We start from the raw sequence: 20,993 nt of genomic DNA on the forward strand, positions 1-20,993 counted from the left end.
GAAGTGAGTGTTTAATGGGCACAGAGTTTCAGTCTGGGACAATGAAAAGTTCTGGAGATGGATGGCGGTGACAGCTGCAAAACGATGTAAATATACTTAATGTCACAGAGCTATATACTTAAAAATGGTTAAAATGATAAATGTTATGTATACTTTAGCACAATAAAAGAAAAGTGTTAGCTGGAATGGCAAGTTTACCTTAGTGATAAGGTCAGAGAGGTAGATTCTGCTTTCTAAGGCTATACAAAATAAGTCTCATTCTTTGAATGTCAGCCCCCGAATACTGCCACCTTAGCCTCTTCAGCTGATTTCTTTTTTCCAGGTCAAGTGTCTCCAGTAATAATTTTACCTGGGCATTTTTCAGCACCTTGTGATCCTCTGAGTGTTTCAGGATGTTTTTTTCTTTTCCTTTTTTTTTTTTTTTTTGGAGGGCATGCGGGTGGGAGGAGGAAAGACTACAACTCCTCTATAGGCTCCTTGAGAGCAGGGACTATTTCTTTACTTATTTAGTTTAACCTCCTTGGTGCTCAGCAAAGAGTATGGTACAAATTAGGTTCAATAAACACCTGCGGATTGAATGAAAATACTGACCGTAAAAGCTATTAATAATGCAACCCACACGATCTCCATCACTGACAAATCCTGGCAAGGCTCACTGTCACACTTTTCCTTAAGCCTCTATAGTTATTGACGTTTGTAAACCTAAGATCGCTTTCCCCAGGATTCTTGCACAGGGGACAGGGTGACAGAAGCAACACATATTCAAAGCAATCATTTTTTCTTAATCATCTTCTAAGAGGGCCAGTGAGAACGAAATGACAGGCGTCACTGCTTAAGGAGAGAAAGAACAGATTCCACGGTGATGCGAGCTTGAGTCTGCCCATCTCTGAGATTCAGGCGCCAATGGGAAGGGCTTAGGGGCCACGCCGGGGGGAGGCCCAAAGCCCAGGGCCATCTTTCTCCAGGTCGGGAGTGTGGAGGTGGAAACGGTCCCTGAGCGACCTCAGAGAGCCGAGGGTGGCGCGAAGGGAGGCCCTCGGATGCTCCGGCCCGGTTCTGACAGGCCATCATCCGGGACAGACAGTTCCCCTCCCCGCCCAAGCCGGCGCAGCCCAAAAGGAGGCGCGGCCCATGCTCAGCGCAACTTCTGCCTCTCCTTCTGGCTCTCGGGCTCCTCCAAGGGTGCTTCCAGCTCCATAATGTCCCCCCAGAGGAGTTTCCCAGGCATTACTGGCCACCACCGCCTCCCTCCGGGCACAGTGGCCACAACCACCTAAGGGCAGCGACAGCGCGAAAGGAAGCGGGGGCAGCACGGCCGCCCGGCCTTGGACGTGCGCCACTTCCGGGACACCCACCGCACGGGGGGAAAAAATAATCCCGGATACTCTCGATTTAAATCCTTCCATTGCGCCGCAACCTCTCAACCAATGTGTGTGAGAGATCTCAACTGTCCCACCCTTGTTATGAAGTGATTGGTTACTAGAGTAAAGCCCTGGCCAATCTTCACAAAGGAAGCACGCACGATTAGTATAAATAGTTCGGTTTAGCTTCCCCTCCCCCACTCTGAACTGGTCTCCTCGGCCGCGCAGAGCCTCTTGGGGGTTCCCAGTGTTCACTGCTAGGGCACTGCTGGGGCTGGGAAGCCCTTCGACGTGGGTAGACACGGTCCAGCGCGCGGTGGGCGGGTGCGGGGGCAGGCCCTCGCTGACGCCAGTGGGCACCGCCACGCGCCGCCTCGCTATTTGCCTCCGGAAGCTGAACCCCTCCGCCCCGCCCATTGCGGGGGAGATGTTAACGACCAGCGGCTTCGCGCGAGGCCACGGGCCTGGCGACGGTGGAGAGGGTGTTTGCGCAGTTAGCGGTGGGCCAGATGGGCCGGAGGTGTAGCCGGGAACGGACAGATGTCCGTCCCTGAAGTCTTAAGTTTTAATCGTGAAGTTGGTCCCTGGTTCATTGTGATCCTTTTCTCGCTGTCCGTTTGACATAAGAAGAAACCCGAGAAAGGAATGTATTTGTCTGAAGTCCCACAGGCTGTTAGTGGCACAGTCAGGACTAGAAAATTTAGCTCCTGAAGCCGAGATCAGTGCTTTCTCTGCCACATCAACCTGAAAACTTCTGAGTTTTGCAATGTTTTGGGGAAGATGCTCCCATGAAACAATGAACAGGAAAAACCTGAGGAAGCCTCACATTTTCTGCTAGCGAGAAAAGCCAAAATGTCTTCCACAGAATATCTATTTGCAGCGAATGAAAAAGGATTCAATTTTAGTGATGGGGATTAACTCCCCGTGAATCACAACCTTACACAAAACTGAAACCTTTGACAATACAAATGGTAACTTCCTTAGTGTGTTTGTATACCTTTGCTTACTATCACCGAGGCTAGCTAGTTGCCTTTTCACAGTCATTTCCTCATCTCTTCATGATCCTTGCGACCCAGCTACTCTACCCAATGGAGACATAGGGCTACTCATAAACCTCTTGATAACGTCTGGCACACCAGCCTTAAAACCTAAGCATCAAACTGTGTCCTAGCAAAATTACAAATTGTTACATGTCGTGGAGTTTGGGAATTGGTTCTGAACAGCTGGAACCAGAAATGTTAAATCTGTGATTTTTTCAAGCCTTCTGCATAACTACGACTTGGCCTGAAGGCAAGGGCTATATGTTTGCCTGTAACTTTGTGTATTCAATACTTACAAGCAGAAGGAGTGTTCAGCTATTGATGATGGAGAAACGTACCTCTCTTCCTAGGTTATTATGAGAATAGCTATGCATCTCTAGATCTGCGGTTTTCTACATCCTTTTGTCCTAATCCCTCAACCTACTGCCAATTCTACCATAGTAGGATCTTTATAGCCCTACAACAGGGTATAATGATGTGCATAAAAACACAGTGTAGGCCGGGCACCGTGGCTCACGCCTGTAATCCCAGCACTTTGGGAGGCCAAGGTGGGTGGATTAACTGAGGTCAGGAGTTCGAGACCAGCCTGACCAACATGGAGAAACCCCGTCTCTACTAAAAATACAAAATTAGCCGGCCATAGTGGCGCATGCCTGTAATCCCAGCTTGCCTGTAATCCCAAGAGTTTGTGTCTAATGAGATTTGGGGTTGGGGGAGGCATACTGTGCATGAATAATTAAAATGCACAATAATTCAAGATACAGTCTTATTAGAACATCTTTATTTTCCAAACATCTTACCAGAGTACTAATATACTTTCTTTTACAACACTTAAGAGTGGGTGCTTCAATTGCTACTACTGTTACAAGGTCCTATAAAGATTTCCGCCGGGCGCGGTGGCTCAAGCCTGTAATCCCAGCACTTTGGGAGGCCGAGACGGGCGGATCACGAGGTCAGGAGATCGAGACCATCCTGGCTAACACGGTGAAACCCCGTCTCTACTAAAAAATACAAAAAACTAGCCGGGCGAGGTGGCGGGCGCCTGTAGTCCCAGCTACTCGGGAGGCTGAGGCAGGAGAATGGCGTAAACCCGGGAGGCGGAGCTTGCAGTGAGCTGAGATCCGGCCACGGCACTCCAGCCTGGGCGACAGAGCGAGACTTCGTCTCAAAAAAAAAAAAAAAGATTTCCGTTGCCCTTTGCCTCAGCTTGTTTAAACTGACCATTAAGATATAAAAAAAAAAGGGCCGGGCGCGGTGGCTCACGCCTGTAATCCAGCACTTTGGGAGGCCAGGGCAGGCGGATCACCTGAGGTCGGGAGTTCCAAGACTAGCCTGACCAACATGGAGAAACCCCGTCTCTACTAAAAATAGAAAATTAGCCAGGCATGGTGGCACATGCCTGTAATCCCAGCTACTCTGGAGGCTGAGGCAGGAGAATCGCTTGAACCTTGGAGGTAGAGATTGCGGTAAGCCGAGATCAAGCCATTTGCACTCCAGCCTGGGCAACAAGAAATTCCGTGTCAAAAAAAAAAAAAAAACATACATACACACACACACACATATATGATGACTATTTCCAAACTTGCCTCTCTCTAATCTTTTTAGAACTACAGGGCTAGATTAGTTTTACTCTGTAGAGTTGAAGGTAAAATTCATCAAATAACCATTTTGCATCTGCACATCAATCTTATGTGACAAAAGGAATTGAACCTTTTACTTTATCCCCAGCAGCTTTGTCATGAACCATCATTTTAAAATGCTGTGACATGGAAATAGTTTAAGGGGCAGTTAAAAACTGATTTAAGACACACTGGGGTCACAAAATAAGTGTAGAGTGTGGAAAAGCAGAAAGAAAGTAAAGGCAAAGAGAATAAGAGGGAAGGAGGAGGGTATTTTTCCCATTGCCATGGGACCTAAACCAAGTCAGTTCTAAAATCTTGCTAGTAAAGTGAGGAGAGTAATGCTGGTAGCACAGGAAATTGGATCCGCTGATATAACAGCACCATGGAACTGAGGTACAGAGGTGCTTACATTAGCTTGAGGTTTTGACAGCATTGGAAAAGAGACATCTTTGAGCACATTTATCATATGTACATTTATGCATGTATCTAGCGCCTAAATTCAGACTTTTAAATGATTTTTTAAGTGCTTAACCTTTAGTCTCATTGTTTCTATAGTCAATTACTTTCTGGATGTTTTGAACCAAGTAGTAGGAGAGAGGGTTTCAGAGTCATATCAGTCTTCCCAGAAGAGGGCACCATTATCCAAGTAATGTTTGGAAGCTGCTTGTGCTAAAGAGGAAAAAATGTTGCTAAGGTTTCAAAGGGGAGAAAGTCCTGTAACACACCAGCAAAGTAATCATGAATTTCTCTTTGATGCCCCCATTCTTGTTTCATGACATTCGTGTCTCTCTTCCTCATCTGTTAAGCAATAGCCTGTTTTCCCAACACCCAAAAAGCCTTAGTAGCTGTAGATAGGTTGTCAAAATGCCATGGTTCCCAATCTTTTCCCTTCTACAGGTTCTTTCCATTGCTCTTCCTCATAGACTTGACATTTTGGTTTAGGGTGTGTGTGTGTGTGTGTGTGCGCGCACGCATGTGCATGTGTGCGCACTGCTACATGAAAAAAGATCTGGGGCCAGGCATGGTGGCTAACCCCTATAATCCCAGCACTTTGGGAGGCCAAGGTGGGCGGATCACCTGAGGACAGGGGTGACAGAGTGAGACTTCATCTCAAATAAATAAATTTAAAAAAATAAAAAATAAAGGAAACAAGAAAAAAGATTTGGGCCAAGTATGGTGGCTCACACCTGTATTCCCAGCACTTTGGGAGGCCGTGGCAGGTAGATCATCTGAGGACAGGGGCAGGAGTTCAAGACCAGCCTGGCCAACATGGTGAAACCCCATCTCTACTAAAAATACAAAAATTGGCCGGGTGCGGTGGCTCATGTCTGTAATCCCAGCACCTTGGAAGGCCAAGGCAACGGATCATGAGGTCAAGAGATCAGGACCATCCTGGCCAACATGGTGAAACCCCGTCTCTACTAAAAATACAAAAATTAGCTGGGCATGGTGGCATGCGCCTGTAGTCCCTGCTACTCGGGAGGCTGAGGCAGGAGAATCGCTTGAACAGGAGGTTGCAGTGAGCTGAGATTATGCCATTGCATTCCAGCTTGGGCAACACAGAGGGACTCTGTGTCAAAAAAAAAAAAAGGAAGATTTGAAATTTTGTAACATTTTGTCTGATAAATTGTATTTAGGGATAATTGATCCATGATCATTATTCTAATCTATGAATAAGGTACAAATGCAGTTTAACCGCCACACCAACATGGGATAGTGTGGCATTACTGAGCTGGTGTAATTTCCACTGTTTGTAGAGAAACGATCTTTTAGCTAGCAAGGAGTTAGAGTAAGGCAAAGGAAATGAGTACAATTTCTATTAGGATTTTTGAAATAATGAAAATACTTTGCAAAAAACCTAGCTATGCCAGGGATTCCTAGGAGTCTGAAATCTCAGATGAGAGAGAATGAATGTTGTATGAATGTCTGCAATAAGCCCATATTTTGCATATTTTATTCCTACTTATAAGCTATCAACTGAAAACTTGTTAAAGGCATAATACCTCCCCGTGGCATACCTGGATTTTGATGGCAGATACATCCTATAACCTTCCCAAAGGACTAAATCTGTAATGGAGGAATTCCAGACAACCTGACAAAAACAGGGGACCTGTATAGTGGGTCATGTATTTACCTACGAAGCAAGTTTTGTTACTATAAAATATATTAAAATACATGCATATATATGTATAATAATATTAGGTACCTCCTGCATTGGGCACTTCTTTTTTTTTGAGACGGAGTCTCGCTCTGTCACCCAGGCTGGAGTGCAGTGGCTGGATCTCAGCTCACTGCAAGCTCCGCCTCCCGGGTTTACGCCATTCTCCTGGCTCAGCCTCCCGAGTAGCCTGGACTACAGGCGCGCGCCACCTCGCCCAGCTAGTTTTTTGTATTTTTTAGTAGAGATGGGGTTTCACCTTGTTAGCCAGGATGGTCTTGATCTCCTGACCTCGTGATCCACCCGTCTCGGCCTCCCAAAGTGCTGGGATTACAGGCTTGAGCCACCGTGCCCGGCTGGGCACTTTTTTTTTAAGACCTGAAGCCATTCCACAGCCGTGCCCGCAGTGGGGTTGCTCAGGCCTACATTGGGCACTTTTGATAGATCATCCCCAAGCCTCACCACAATCCCGTAAGGGAGACATCATTACTATCTCCCTTTTACAGACGAGAAAACCAATTCAGAGGAATCTGGTGACTTGTTCCATCACACAGCTATGAAGGATTTGGAATTGGAATTCAAACTTGTGTCTGACTCCTAAGCTCAGATCATTAAGCTGCCTCAAGATAACAGTTTTCTCATTATAGAATAGACTGCATTAGGAAAGATAAATCAATAAAGTTGCCACAAAAAGCAGTTATTACTGGGGAGAAAAATGCAGGTCACCTATTTTAGAGAATAATCTCCCAAACAATTTAATCGCATATATTCCCATCTTTAATGTGTGTGTTATATGATAAGTTTCGTAGGAGAAAATTTTACTGGTTTCATAATGAGCTTGATTCATTTAATACATTCATTTAAAACAGGCAGAGTGTCATAATGCATCCAGTGGCAAAATTAGATGGACTTCATTAGTTGTACAACATGGCAAAACCCCATCTCCTAAAAAAACAAATAAAACACCTTACAGTTGGAAGCATCCTTCAAAATCATATAGTTCAGCCAGCCAGGGGCAGGAGTTCAAGACCAGCCTGGCCAACATGGTGAAACCCTATCTCTACTAAAAATACAAAAATTGGCCGGGTGCGGTGGCTCATGTCTGTAATCCCAGCACCTTGGAAGGCCGAGGCAACGGATCATGAGGTCAAGAGATCAGGACCATCCTGGCCAACATGGTGAAACCCCGTCTCTACTAAAAATACAAAAATTAGCTGGGCATGGTGGCATGCGCCTGTAGTCCCTGCTACTTAGTTTAGCCAGTTAAACTAAGTTCTGGAAATTGCTCTGCAACATATCAGTAAAGGGATCACCAAGCCTCTGCTCGAATGCCCTAAACAATGGGAAATTCATTCTTTTCCAAAGCTGCCTACTTCATCTTCAGACAGCTTTTGTCTAATAGAAAATTCTGCCAGGCACAGTGGCTCACACCTGTAATTCCAGCACTTTGGGAGGCCCAGGTGGGAGGATTGCTTGAGGACAGGAGTTCAAGACCAGCCTGGCCAACATAGTGAGATCCTGTCTCTACAAATAATAAAATTAGACAAGCCTGGTGGCTTACGCCTATAGTCCCAGCTACTCGGGGGGTAAAGTGGGAGGATCACTTAAGTCCAAGAGGTCAAGGCTGCAGTGTGCTGTAATTAGTCCACTGTACTCCAGCCTGAGTGACAGAGACCCTGTCTCAAAAAAATTTTTTTTCATTGTTAAAATATTTCTCTTAACCTCCATTCACTGGTGGTGATTCCATGCTGTAAGGCCCCCTAAAACAATACTCTCACCTCTACTTCCCCTACAAGTCTTTTCTATACCAGATTACCCACCTCTCTTGGTACTTGCAGCAGGGTTTACACTGTCATTGTGCCAACAATTAATCTTGTCAGAATGCAATGGTATGTCAGTCAATTGGGGTCCACTGAAAACCAGTAGTCAAGAGTGAGTGGTCTGACCACTGCAAAAGAGAGCAGTGAATGTCATTTGCTCTTCCACAGGGACTGCACAAAGTTCTCCAGTGCTGGGCATCTCTCTGGACTTCATTGTTGTCACTATGGTGAGAGTCAGAAAGAGACACTCTCCAATTATTCAATCATTCACGCCTGTAATTCCAGCACCTTGGAAGACGAGGCAGGCGAATCACGAGGTCAGGAGTTCGAAACTAGCCTGGCCAACATAGTGAAACCCCATCTCTACTAAAAATACAAAAAATTAGCTGGGCGTGGTGGTGCACACCTGTAATCCCAGCTACTCAGGAGGCTGAGACAGGAGAACTGCTTGAACCTGGGAGGAGGAGGTTGCATTAAACCGAGATTACGCCATTGCACTGCAGCCCTGGTGACAGTGCAAGATTCTATCTCAAAAAAAAAAAAAAAAGAAAAGAAAAGAAAGAGAAGAAAAAAAAAGAAAAAACATTCCCTCCACCATAAATCAGCACTATCATCTTCTCGACATGCTGAAACCAGTCTTGATTGCTCCATGTTCCCCAAACCCAAGAATTGACCATTCCACTACTTGGTCTGAAAAGGCTTAACAGAGAAAATTCTAGGTCTTACCATGAGTGGAAATGGACCAAAATGCAGATGAATTGCTAAATGTCTACCAGACTCCTTCCACCTTTCTCTAAACCTCTCATTCAGAACTTCTCTTTTACTCCCAAGCCATTCAGTAACCATTCTGCTTCCCTTCTATCTCCACATTCTATCTCCACCATCTGACTTCTCACTGCCATCTATAAAGAAGGCCTGCGCCAGGTGCGTTGGCTCATGCCTGTAATCCCAACACTTTAAGAGGCTGAGGCGGGTGGATCACGAGGTCAGGAGATCGAGACTATCCTGGCTAACATGGTGAAACCCTGTCTCTACTAAAAATACAAAAAATTAGCTGGGCATGGTGGCACGCGCCTGTAGTCTCAGCTACTGGGGAGGCTGAGGCAGGAGAATCACTTGAACCTGGGAGGCAGAAGTTGCAGTGAGCCGAGATTGTGTCACTGCATTCCAGCCTGGGCAACAAAGCAAGACTCCGTCTCAAAAAGAAGTCCTGAAATGTATAGGGAGGAACCAGAGGAATAGTAGTACAGTCAGATGCCTATTGCCACAGGAATTTTTGACATTGTCAGTCACATTGGGAACAATTTGTTCATGTCCAAGCTGGTCAAAGAGAAGACCCTGGGCAGCAATGATTAAAGGAATTCTTGTTGCAGAGTAGCCAACACATTTATGTAAATTCTTTCTTGGTAATGATAAAGAGTTAGGGTTGCATAGAAGCAGCAACAAATACTGCTGCCTTGCAGCAGACACTGTTTTCTTGCAACAGACACTGCTTCAACACACACTGTTTTCTGATTTTGTGTTGAAATCTGGTGAGATCCACTTAGCTTAGAACTCAATATTAGTGTAGGTTAAAAAAAAAAAAACTCACTACAGGAAGTAAATTAACATTTTATATATTTGAGAATGTATAAAAATTCAAGTTAATTACAATTGGAAGGGGACCAATAATTCCACTTTTTAATTGAAAATAATCTATATACTCCCAATAAATGGATAGTAAAATAAGTTTCCAAAAGCCTTAAGATACCAAAAAAGGAAAAAAAGCCAGTAATTAGAACAAAATATGTAATGTGTTTAATAGCATAGATATGCTTGCCTTTAGACAATTATATACTCAATTCTTATGTGATTGAAAGATTATGTAGTAATGCTCTACCTTTTTACAAAGAAAAAAATAGGTTTCCAAAAGAAAATTAAACATTTATGACTGGAGTTAGCAGTAGTAAGGAATTGGATGTGAGTGGTTGACTGTTCTTTGTGCCTTCAACGTTTTGCAGAAAATTCTGTCTTCTTTTTAGTCCATTCAAAATGACTGAATTATTAGATCCCAGACTCTGTGTCCTAAAGATATTAAAAATAACAGAATTATTGGCTTCAAAGGGAACTTGAATTTCTAACCAAGGCATTATACTTTCATTTGATATTTTGAAGTAGTACATTTACTAATACGAAGGTACACTTATCAAATAAGTTAACTTTTCAAAATCCAAAGTGCTGTTTACATTTTAAAGGCTTCACAATAGCACCTCAATTATTTGACAGCTGCCTTCCAAGAAGTTTATATTTTCTGAACAACGTCTGTTCTCAGATCCAGTATCAAGTATATTCTAGTCAGAAACAGTAAGTTCCCTGAAAAACTTACATACATCTGAAGTGGCCAATATCTTCCTGTGAAATTTGTTACTTTTATGAGAAATTGTATGGAAGAGAAAAGCAAATTATTATATTTTTAATATACAACATTCTTTTCTAGGAGGTATAAGCTATATCAGTCCATTATCTAACACATATGTCTTGCTTCAGCTAACACAATACTGTTTGGTAGGGTGGGCGCAGTGGCTCATGACTGTAATCTCAGCACTTCAGGAGGCCAAAGCAGGCGGATCACTTGAGGCAAGGAGTTTGAGACTAGCCTGGCCGACATGGTGAAACCCTGTCTCTACTAAAAATACAAAAATTAGCTAGGCATGGTGGTGCACACCTGTAATCTCAGCTACTCGTGAGACTGAAGCATGAGAATCTCTTGAACCCATGATGCAGAAGTTGCACTGAGACAAGATCACACCCACTACACTCCAGCCTGGGCAACAGAGCGAGACTCCATTTCAAAAAAAAAAAAAAGAAAGAAAGAAATGATCTTGTACCCCCAATAAAGAAGTAATATGTTTTTAAAATGTAGATTTCTAGGAACATATCCTAAGAAAAAACTCAGAAATGCCCACAAACCTTTTTATGTAAAAATAACTCACTACAGGTTGATTTATTAATAACAAAAAATTGGGAATGATCTAAATGTCAAAGAAAGGAAAACAGGCTGGGCACAGTGGCTCATGCCTACAACCCTAGCACTTTGAGAGGCCAAGATAGGAGAACTGTTTGAGCCCAGGAGTTTGAGACCAGCCTGGACAACATAGTGAGACCTCATTCGTACAAAATAGTAAGAAGCAGCAGCATCTGGGTGTGGTAGTGCATGTCTGTGGTCCCAGCTACACAGGAGGCTGATTTGCTTGAGACCAGGAGGTCAAGGCTATAGTGAGCCCTGATTGAACCACTGTACTCTATCCTGGGCAACAGTGTGAGACCTTGTCTCTAAAAAAAGAAAAAAGAAAGGAAAATAATAGTATGTCTGTCTGTCTGTCTGTCTATCTATCTGTCTATCTATCTATCTATGGAGAGAGAGCCACGTAACAGAAAAAAAAAAAAAAAACCCACACACTAAGTAGCTGGGCATGGTGGCTCATGCCTGTAGTCCCAGCTACTCGGGAGGCTGAGGCAAGAAGAAAAAGGCTTGAGGCCAGGTGCAGTGGCTCATGCTTGTAATCCCAGCACTCTGGAGGCTGAGATGAGTGGATCACCTGAGGTCAGGAGTTCGAGACCAGCCTGGACAACATGGTAAAATCCTGTCTCTAATAAAAACACAAAAATTAGCTGGGCCTGGTGGTGCACGCCTGTAATCCCAGCTATTTGGGAGACTGAGGCATGAGAATTGTTTGAACCCAGGAGGCAGAGGTTGCAGTCAGCTGAGATCGTGCCACTGCACTCCAGCCTGGGTGACAGAGCAAACTACATCTCAAAAAACAAACAAACAAACACCAAAGCTTAAGCTATATTTATCAATAACAGGATAATATAAGTTACGTGAAAAAAGAAAGCCATGGCTCTGTATGATTTGTTATTAAAAATACTTTTATTAAGCCCTGGTACAGTGGCTTACGCCTACAATCCCAAAACTGGGAGGCCAAGGCAAGAGGATCGTTGAATCCAGGAGTTCGAGGCCAGCCTGGGCAACATAGCAATATATTGTCTCTACAAAAAAACTTTTTTACACTTGATCTTAGCCAAAAGGCCAAGAAGCGATCAAAAAAGCTTTTTTAATTAGCCTGATGGCCGGTGTGGTGGGTCATGCCTGTAATCCCAGTACTTTGGGAGACTGAAGTAGGAGAATCCCTTGAGCCCAGGAGTTTGAGACCAGACTGGCTAACATTGTGAAACCTCATCTCTATAAAAAATTAGCTGGGCATGGGAGCATGTGCCTATAGTCCAAGCTACTCCAGAGGCTGAGGTTGGGGGATGGCTTGAGCCCAGGAGGTCTAGGCTGCAGTGAGCTATGATTGTGTCATTGCAGTCCAGCTGGGTGACAGAGTGCAACCCCGTCTCAAAGAAAAAACAACAACAGAGCAACTTACAAATGCATAGGAAATAGTGTAGGGCCAGCCAGGCTCAGTGGCTTACACCTGTAATCCCAGCCCTTTGGGAGGCCGAAGCAGGTGGATCACTTGAGCCCAGGAGTTTGAGACCAACCAGCCTGAGCAACAAGGAGAAACCCCATCTCTTCAAAAAAAAAAAAAAAAAAAAATTAGTCAGGCATGGTGGCATGTGCCTGTAGTTTCAGGTACTCAGGAGACTTAGGTAGGAGGATCACTCGAGCCCAGGGAAGTTGAAGCTGCAGTGAGCTGTGACTATACTACTGCACTCCACCCTGGGCGACAGAGTGAATCACTGTCTCGAAGCAAAAAAAAAAAAATACTGGCAAAGATATGAACCAAATTTTAGAATGACCTTTGAAAAACTATTAAATAACATAGGGAAAATGTTCATGATATGATAGACTATTAATTTTAAAAAGCAACATGCAAAATACTAACTCAGTACAAGCCCAGTAGACAAAATCTATAGATCTATACATTTGGACTGAAGTGTTATAGAGAAATACACCAAATATAAAATGATTTTAAAAAAATATCTAGATGTTATGCCAAGCACAGTGGCTCATGCCTGTAATCCCAGCACTTTGGGAGGCCAAGGCGGGCAGATCACCTGAGGTCAGGAGTTCGAGACCAGCCTGGTCAACATGGTAGAACCCTGTCTCTACTGAAAATACAAAAATTAGTCAGGCGCGGTGGCGGGCACCTGTAATCCCAGCTACTTGGGAGACTGAGGCAGGAGAATTGCTTGAACCCGGGAGGCGGAAGTTGCAGTGAGCTGAAACCACACCATTGTACTCCAGCCTGGGCAACAAGAGCAAAACTCCATCTCAAAAAAAATATGTGTGTGTGTGTTAGAATAAGTATAGGTGTTTTAAAAAATATTTTTTACCCAGTAAGATTGTTAGCTATTTTAAAAGAAAAAGTGCTTTTCAGTACTTCTTAAGTGTTCTATCATGGCTATACTACTTTTATAATCCAAACAACGTTTAAACAAATTGGCATGGACAATATTAGTGGAGGACGGGCATGGGGGCTCATGCCTGTAATTGCAACACTTTGGGAGGCTCAGGAGGGCGGATCACTTGAGGTCAGGAGTTCAAGACCAGCCTGGCCAACATGGCAAAACCCCATCTCTACTAAAAAATACAAAAATCAGTTGGGCATGGTGGTGCATGGCTGTGATCCCAGCTGCCTGGGAGGCTAAAGTGGGAGAACTGCTTGACCCTGGGAGGAGGAGGCTTCAGTGAGCAGAGATTGCACCACTGCACTCCAGCCTGGATGACAGAGCAAAATTTTGTCTCAAAAAAAAAGAAAGAAAGAAAACATTAGGCCGGCGGTGGCTCACACCTGTAATCCCAGCACTTTGGGAGGCCAAAGTGGGTGGATCACCTGAGGTCGGGAGTTCAAGACCAGCCTGACCAACATGGAGAAACCTCGTCTCTACTAAAAATACAGAATTAGCTGGGTGTGGTGACACACGCCTGTAATCCCAGATACTCGGGAGAATGAGGCAGGAGAATCGCTTGAATCCAGGAGGTGGAGGTTGTGGTGAGCTGAGATCACGCCATTGCACTCCAGCCTGGGTGACAAGAACAAGAAAAAACTTCGTCTCAAAAAAAAAAAAGAAAAGAAAAGAAAATTTTAGAGAATAGTAGCCACATCCCTTTCTCAACCTGTGTAGAGCCAGGAATAGAAGTGAAAACTTCCAACCCTCAGTTCAGAAAGTGCTTGACTTATAGAAATTTCTATTTTTAGAAATAATTGAAGATTTATGAGTAGTGGGGACAGACATTTGGTTCACATTATAAATAAACTGTATCCTACTATATAAGAGATTTCATTGTAACTTTATACAATTTATTCAGTAAAGGTATAAAAGCTGGCAGAATTGTATCATTATAAAAGTGTGATATTAAGTAGTCTCTGACTAGATAACTCAAAATGTCCTTGACTTTCATAATTCCTGTAGAACAGTGGCTAATCAGACACTTTCTTTTTTTTTTTTTTTTGAGACAGAGTCTTGCTCTGTCGCCAGGCTGGAGTGCAGTGGCACAATCTCGGCTCACTACAACCTCCACCTCCCGGGTTCAAGTGATTCTCCTGCCTCAGCCTCCTGAGTAGCTGGGATTACAGGAGCCCACCACCACGCCCGGTTGTATTTTTAGTAGAGATGGGGTTTCACCATGTTGGCCAGGATGGTCTCGATCTCTTGACCTCGTGATCCGCCTGCCTTGGCCTCCCAAAGTGTTAGGATTACAGGCGTGAGCCACCGCGCCCGGCCTAAACCAGACACTTTCGTGTGGACTTACCGTGGAGAATCTATTCCACTATCTCCTGCCATGCTGTGATTTTCTGTCCCTTCCAAGTGACTGTGTTCATATTGGATATCCTGAGTCAAGACTGGCATATGTGAAGTGTTGAAAAGTTGGAACTTTTGTGGGAAATGTTTTCTCATTTCCTGATTCTGAGAACTCTGACTCCAGCTAGCTGGCTTCTTTCCTGTGTCACCAATAGAGTCTTGTATGACTTCAGCTTCGAAACTGGCTTTTCTTGCACTACAGTAATCAAAGATTCTTTCATCAGCAGGTGCTGAGGCCTGTACACATTTAGCAACACTGGGTTCTTCTTCGTAGTTAAAACCAAACCGGGCCCCTGAATTTAGGCCACAACTTTCAGCAGAAAGGTTAGGTTTTTGGCTTTCACCTGGGGTAGCATGCAGCCCAGTGGGTTTGCAGCATTCGTTTCTTTTAAGCACCTGAGGCTCAACCCTCTCCATTGTGCTGTTGTACTTGGTCAGAGATCTCTCAATTATTTTTTGTTTTCCTAAATGATTTCCCTGGCTTCCACCTGTGAAGGAATACTGAATGTGGCCAGGCAGCATTTGACATAAGTCATCATTCTCAGAAATGTCATCCTCCTCTAGATATAATGAACTACAGGCACCATCATCATCTTCCACTTCATTCTGATACAAGGCCTGGTCATCATTAGAAAGCCGTTCATTTTCTAGGCTCATAGTTTCTGCATCCTGGACAAATCCTTTTCTCAAAACTTCTTCTGAGTCTCTGTCTTGTCTTTCAGGTTGTCTTAAATTGTTCACGCCAACTGGGTAATCCAAAAGGCCAAGATTTTGAAATTGGTGTATTGTGTTATCCACTAATCTACAAGCAGAGGGTGTTCGGTCTAAAAAGGAGGCACCTCGTGATGGCAGGCTATGCGGAGTCTCTTTGATCTCCCCTAATTTGTCAAAGTGGGAATGACTTTTCCTCAAGACTTCAGAAATTACCTCATTTTCTCCACCATACACATCATATCTCAACATGGTATCCAAAAAGGGACAGCATTTACTGTCATTTTGCAACATACTATGTTGAGGGTGATTGAAAAGGTGACCTCTGAAGTCATCATTGATGGATTTGACAGTAGGGTCATTTATGTAAATGGATTCTGATTCCATTTTATCATTAGGTTGTTCAGTGTATGGCTCTTTGGCTTCACCATCAAAGATTCTTGAGGAATCCAAGGACCTAGGCCTTTGGAAAGGCTTTTCCTTTGGTCCAGTCTGGCTGGGTTTCAGATCACTGGTCTTCTGAATTTTGTGTCCTTTGGATATTGTGCTTCCTCGGTGAGACAAACCCTGGAAAGGATTACTGATTCGCTTTTTGTAAATCAAATGGGAACCTAGCACTGTTGTCATCTCACCAAGTGGTTTCTGACCTACCATTTCATTTGGGCTTTTAATTCTGGGGATAGGCTGTGTAGCAGGGAGCTTGGGGTGTTTCTCCAGTCTAATGCTTCCTGGCTGAAGCTCACTTCCCTGATTCCTGGCTTTGTGTCTATCCCTGCGAGAATGGCCCTGCCCTCGAGGTTTTGCAGACAGACCCTGCCTCTTCTTAACCCCCTCTTTTGAAGGATATTTATGCCCAATTGTCAGCACGTCAGTGGAAGTGCCCTGGCTATTATATTTTTTTTGTTCTTCATATTTTTGCATTAGGACGGTGTGTTTGATTAAATTGTCAACAGTCAAAATGGGGTTAATTCGTTTGATTATCTCATGTTCAACATCTCGAGGGATATTGTCCAAGTCATCTTCATCTCGGACAGGCCATTCTTCAGGTGGGAACTGAGCAGAGAAACTGCTGTGTTCTGTTTTGGGCTTCTCCTTTCTAGATATGCTGCGCCATAAGACACTAAAACCAAACTTCTTGCCTTTTTCTTTATCTCTTGTATATGGTAAAGGTTTGGTGCTCTCACAAATGTGGTGCTCCGCAGACACTGAAACTGCCCCATTCTGTACCCAAGGTACAGATTCCCCAAGACCTCTGTGACTCTTCCTAGTCACTTCTGTAGCAACTGGTAGTTCCTGAACATTCTGAGTGTGCATGTCCCGGAAACACTGGCAAGACTGACAGTGGGATATGGGGGCAGCATTCTCTTGGGCTGACTCTGCACAGCTCTCCATGCTCACCAGATACGTCATGGAAGCTGTCATCAGGCGACTTTCATCTGATGGCAGCACTCTCTTATTTTCCTGGGTGGTTGTATTTGTAATGAAGTAAGTCTGAGGAGTAACTATGAAGTATCCTTCTCCAGTGTGATAAATCTTCCTTTCTTTAATCAGCGTTCCCAGAGTGGTATAGAGAATATCTTCAGATGGAATTGCAATGCCTAAAACAGACAAACATTTTACAGACAGATTTTGAATAAGAAAAATTTTAATGAGTGAAATCAGTAACTCTGAAATGACTAAATATTGGTTTGATAAACCCAGAGGTGATTGTAACATGATTAATACATGTGATTAAAATGCCAGGGATGGGTGTGATGGCTCATGTCTATAATCCCAGAGCTTTGGGAGGTCAAGGCAGGAGGATCTCTTGAGCCCAGGAGTTCAAGACCAGGCTAGGCAACATAGCAAGACTTCGTCTCTACAAAAAAATTGTTAAACATTAGCTAGGTATGGAAGGATCATTTAAGCCCAGGAGTTCAAGGCTGCAGTGAGCTATGATTGTGCCACTGTACTCCAGCCTGGGCAACAAACCAAGACCCTGTCTCAAAAAAAAAAAAAAAAAAAAAAAAAAAAAGCCAAAGAAGTATACATAATATTTATAACTTAAATAATAAGAATAGGCCAGGCATGGTGGCTCACGCCTATAATGGCTCAGCACTTTGGGAGGCTGAGGCAGGCAGATCACTTGAACTCAGGAGTTCAAGACCAGGCTGGGCAACATGGTGAAATCATGTCTCTACTAGAAATACAAAAATTAGCAGGGCATGGTGGTGGGTGTCTGTAGTACCAGATGCTCTGGAGGCTGAGGTGGGAAGATTGCTTGAGCCCTTGGAGGCAGAGGTTGCAATGAGCCGTAATTGCACCATTGCACTCCAACCTGGGCAACAGAGTGAGACCCTGTCTCAAAAATAAAAATTAAAATAACAGGAAAATAATTTAGCCCACACAAAGTCATATGGGTAGGTTAATGAGTAAATAGACAAAAGAAAATCTGAATTAACTCAAATAAAAACCCATTATAAATTTAAACTGTGACTGATGAAAGCATTCTTTTATTTAGTAGCTAGGATTACAGGCACCTGCCACTGTGCCTAATTTTTTTTTTTTTTTTTTTTTTTTAGTTTTTAGTAGAGATGGGGTTTCACCATATCGGCCAGGATGCTTTCAATCTCTTGACCTCGTGATCCTCCCACCTCAGCCTCCCAAAGTGCTGGGATTACAGACGTGAGCCACCATGCCCGGCCCGGATGCCATTCTTGAAAAGGGAGAAAATAAATAAAAGAATGAGTGGCGCGCACCTGTGGTCCCAGCTACTTGGCAGGCTGAGGCAGGTGGCTTCAACCCACGAGTTTGAGGCTGCAGTGATCTAAGAAGGTGCCTCTGCACTCTAACCTAGGCAACAGAGTGAGGCCTTGTCTCAAAATAAATAAAATAAAGAATGAGACATGTCAATATATGTTAGTATGGAAAGATCTCCAAGATATGTTTTTAATAAGGGAAACATGTTGAGGGAATGTATAGAATGATCCAATTTATGCCAGGCACGGTGGCTCATGCCTGTAAACCCAACACTTTGGGAGGCTGAGGCGGGTGGATCATGAGGTCAGGGGTTCGAGAACTGCCTAACCAACATGGTGAAACCCCGTCTCTATTAAAAATACAAAAATTAGCCAGGCGTGGTGGCGGGCGCCTGTAGTTGCAGCTACTGAGGAGGCTGAGGCAGGAGAATCGCTTGAACCTGGGGAGGTGGAGGTTGCAGTGAGCCGAGATCGTGCCACTGCACTCCAGCCTGGGCAACAGAGCAAGACTCTGTCTCAAAAAAAAAAAAAAAGATCCAATTTATGTTATGAAAAATTTGTTATATTATCATACATATATAAGAAATGATAATAGCAGTTATCTCTGGGAAGTGAAAATGAAAAAATGGGAGACAGGGGAAATAAACTTTTCTTTCTCATTTTGCACTCTTTTCCACAGAGTGTGATTTATTTATTTATTGCCATAAGCATTTATTTTTGGAGAAGTTTATCTGAAAAGTAAAAGAAATACCCTTATTAAATTTGTTGATGCAGGACTTCTTATGGCAGGGTTTTTTTTTTGTTTGTTTTTGTTTTTGGTTTTTTTTTTTGAGACGGAGTCTCGCTGTGTCGCCCAGGCTGGGGTGCAGTGGCGCGATCTTGGCTCATTGCAAGCTCCGCCTCCTGGGTTCACACCATTCTCCTGCCTCAGCCTCCGAGTAGCTGGGACTACAGGTGCCCGCCACCTCGCCCGGCTAGTTTTTTGTATTTTTAGTAGAGACGGGGTTTCACCATGTTAGTCAGGGATGGTCTCGATCTCCTGACCTCGTGATCCACCCGCCTCAGCCTCCCAAAGTGCTGGGATTACAGGCTTGAGCCACCGCGCCCAGCCGGCAGGGTTTTGATATAAAGTTCTACAGAAGAGGGGAAAAAAAGGATATCACCCAGTTTACTTAGATGTGTTTAAGACTAATTATAAATAGAAACCAAATACATACAGTGAAGTACAAATATAGAAAAACCTATTACTCTACCTGGGTAATGTTTCATCAAATGCTCCAAAAGTGATTCTTGTGTTACACCAATCTGAGCTGTATTCATATCAGATATAGCACAGCAAAGAACTTCACCCAAAGGTACAAACTGAGATTGAGTTATTGGATTCATTTGCACTGGAAAGACATCACCTAAATTGGAGATTTAAAAAAAGGGGGGGTGATAAATTTGATATAGTATAAAATATTTGGAATTAGTGAAACAAAAATAAAGACTAATAGATGGAATTGCAATTCTTTCATCAGTCTTCACTCAGAATCTGTTAACGTGACATGTACAATGATAAAAACTATGCAAAAAAAAGATTTACCTTATGGTCTCTACTTTTAAGAAATGTGTATTAACTGTCTCTACAAGTAAGAGATGGCAAGATTCCATTAGAAAGGCTCAAAGTATTATCAGAATTCAGGAGGTCATGTAATACTTATATACCAGTAGTTTACAATCTTTCAAAATATTTTTTCATATTAGCTATCTTTAGGCAGACACAGGATTATTTCTTTGCTTAAAATATATAAAGTTCGGCCGGACGCAGTGGCTCATGCCTAGCATCCCAGCCACTTTGGGAGGCCGAGGCAGGTGGATCACGAGGTCAGGAGATCGAGACCATCCTGGCTAACACGGTGAGACCCCGTCTCTCCTAAAAATACAAAAAATTACCGGGCGTGGTGGCGGGTGCCTGTAGTCCCAGCCACTCAGGAGGCTGAGGCAGGAGAATGGCATGAACCCAGGAGGCGGAGCTTGCAGTGAGCAGAGATCATGCCACTGCACCCCAGCCTGGGCGACAGAGTGAGACTTTGTCTCAAAAAAAAAAATAAATAAATAAATATAAGTTATAGAAAACTCAAGTAATGGTCCCAAGTCTAAAAGCAAGTAAAGTGACAGAAATAAGCCTTCTGACTCATGATCCAGTATTTTCACCATTCCACATTTTCTTGATTGGGATGATCCTGCCATTACTCAGGTCGAGTACTGGATTCTGCTGGACATCCATGGAAACCCCTCAATCAATTGGAAGTGAAAGACTTAGACTCAGGAAAGAGATTTAGGAATCAACTAATAGAGATGAGATCTGAAGCTACAGTGGAATAAATTATTTAACAGGAGAATAAAGAAAAGCACCAAGAAACACCTAAGAAACAATCTACATTTAAGACACAGTAGGGACCAGGCCTGTAACCCCAGCACTTTGGGAGGCTGAGGTGGGTGGATCACCCGAGGTCAGGAGTTCAAGACCAGTCTGGCCAACATGGTGAAAACCCATCTCTACTAAAAATATAAAAATTAGCCGGGCGTGATGGTGGGCGCCTGTAATCCCAGCTACTCAGGAGGCTGAGGCAGGAGAATCACTTAAACCCAGGAGGCAGAGGTTGCAGTGAGCCGAGATGGCACCACTGCACTCCAGCCTAGGTGACAGAGTGAGACTCCATCTCAAAAAAAAAACAAAAACAAAAAACACAGTAGGAATTAGGAACCCAC

The 20,993-nt window shown here is 43.7% G+C and overlaps 2 protein-coding genes and 1 pseudogene across 2 annotated transcripts; all 3 read right to left on the reverse strand.

Annotated features, from left to right (window-relative positions):
* Positions 1-379: 379 nt before the first annotated feature.
* Positions 380-2,992, reverse strand: LOC116269442. The gene has a single exon (XM_031652236.1). It carries the CDS (start codon positions 1,776-1,778, stop codon positions 1,068-1,070), a length of 711 nt encoding a protein of 236 aa, XP_031508096.1. The 5' UTR covers positions 1,779-2,992; the 3' UTR covers positions 380-1,067.
* A 6,617-nt stretch (positions 2,993-9,609) lies between these two features.
* LOC116269441 (storkhead-box protein 1-like) lies at positions 9,610-20,092 on the reverse strand. Its single transcript, XM_031652235.1, has 3 exons — positions 19,493-20,092; positions 14,741-17,099; positions 9,610-10,065 (listed from the first exon to the last, which is right to left on the reverse strand). Exons 1-3 carry the CDS (start codon positions 19,623-19,625, stop codon positions 9,918-9,920), a joined length of 2,640 nt encoding a protein of 879 aa, XP_031508095.1. The 5' UTR covers positions 19,626-20,092; the 3' UTR covers positions 9,610-9,917.
* On the reverse strand, positions 11,970-12,082 carry LOC116269637 (annotated as a pseudogene).
* Positions 20,093-20,993: the final 901 nt, after the last annotated feature.

Source organism: Papio anubis, chromosome 11 (assembly GCF_008728515.1).
Source record: "Papio anubis isolate 15944 chromosome 11, Panubis1.0, whole genome shotgun sequence".
NCBI classification, from domain to species: domain Eukaryota; kingdom Metazoa; phylum Chordata; class Mammalia; order Primates; family Cercopithecidae; genus Papio; species Papio anubis.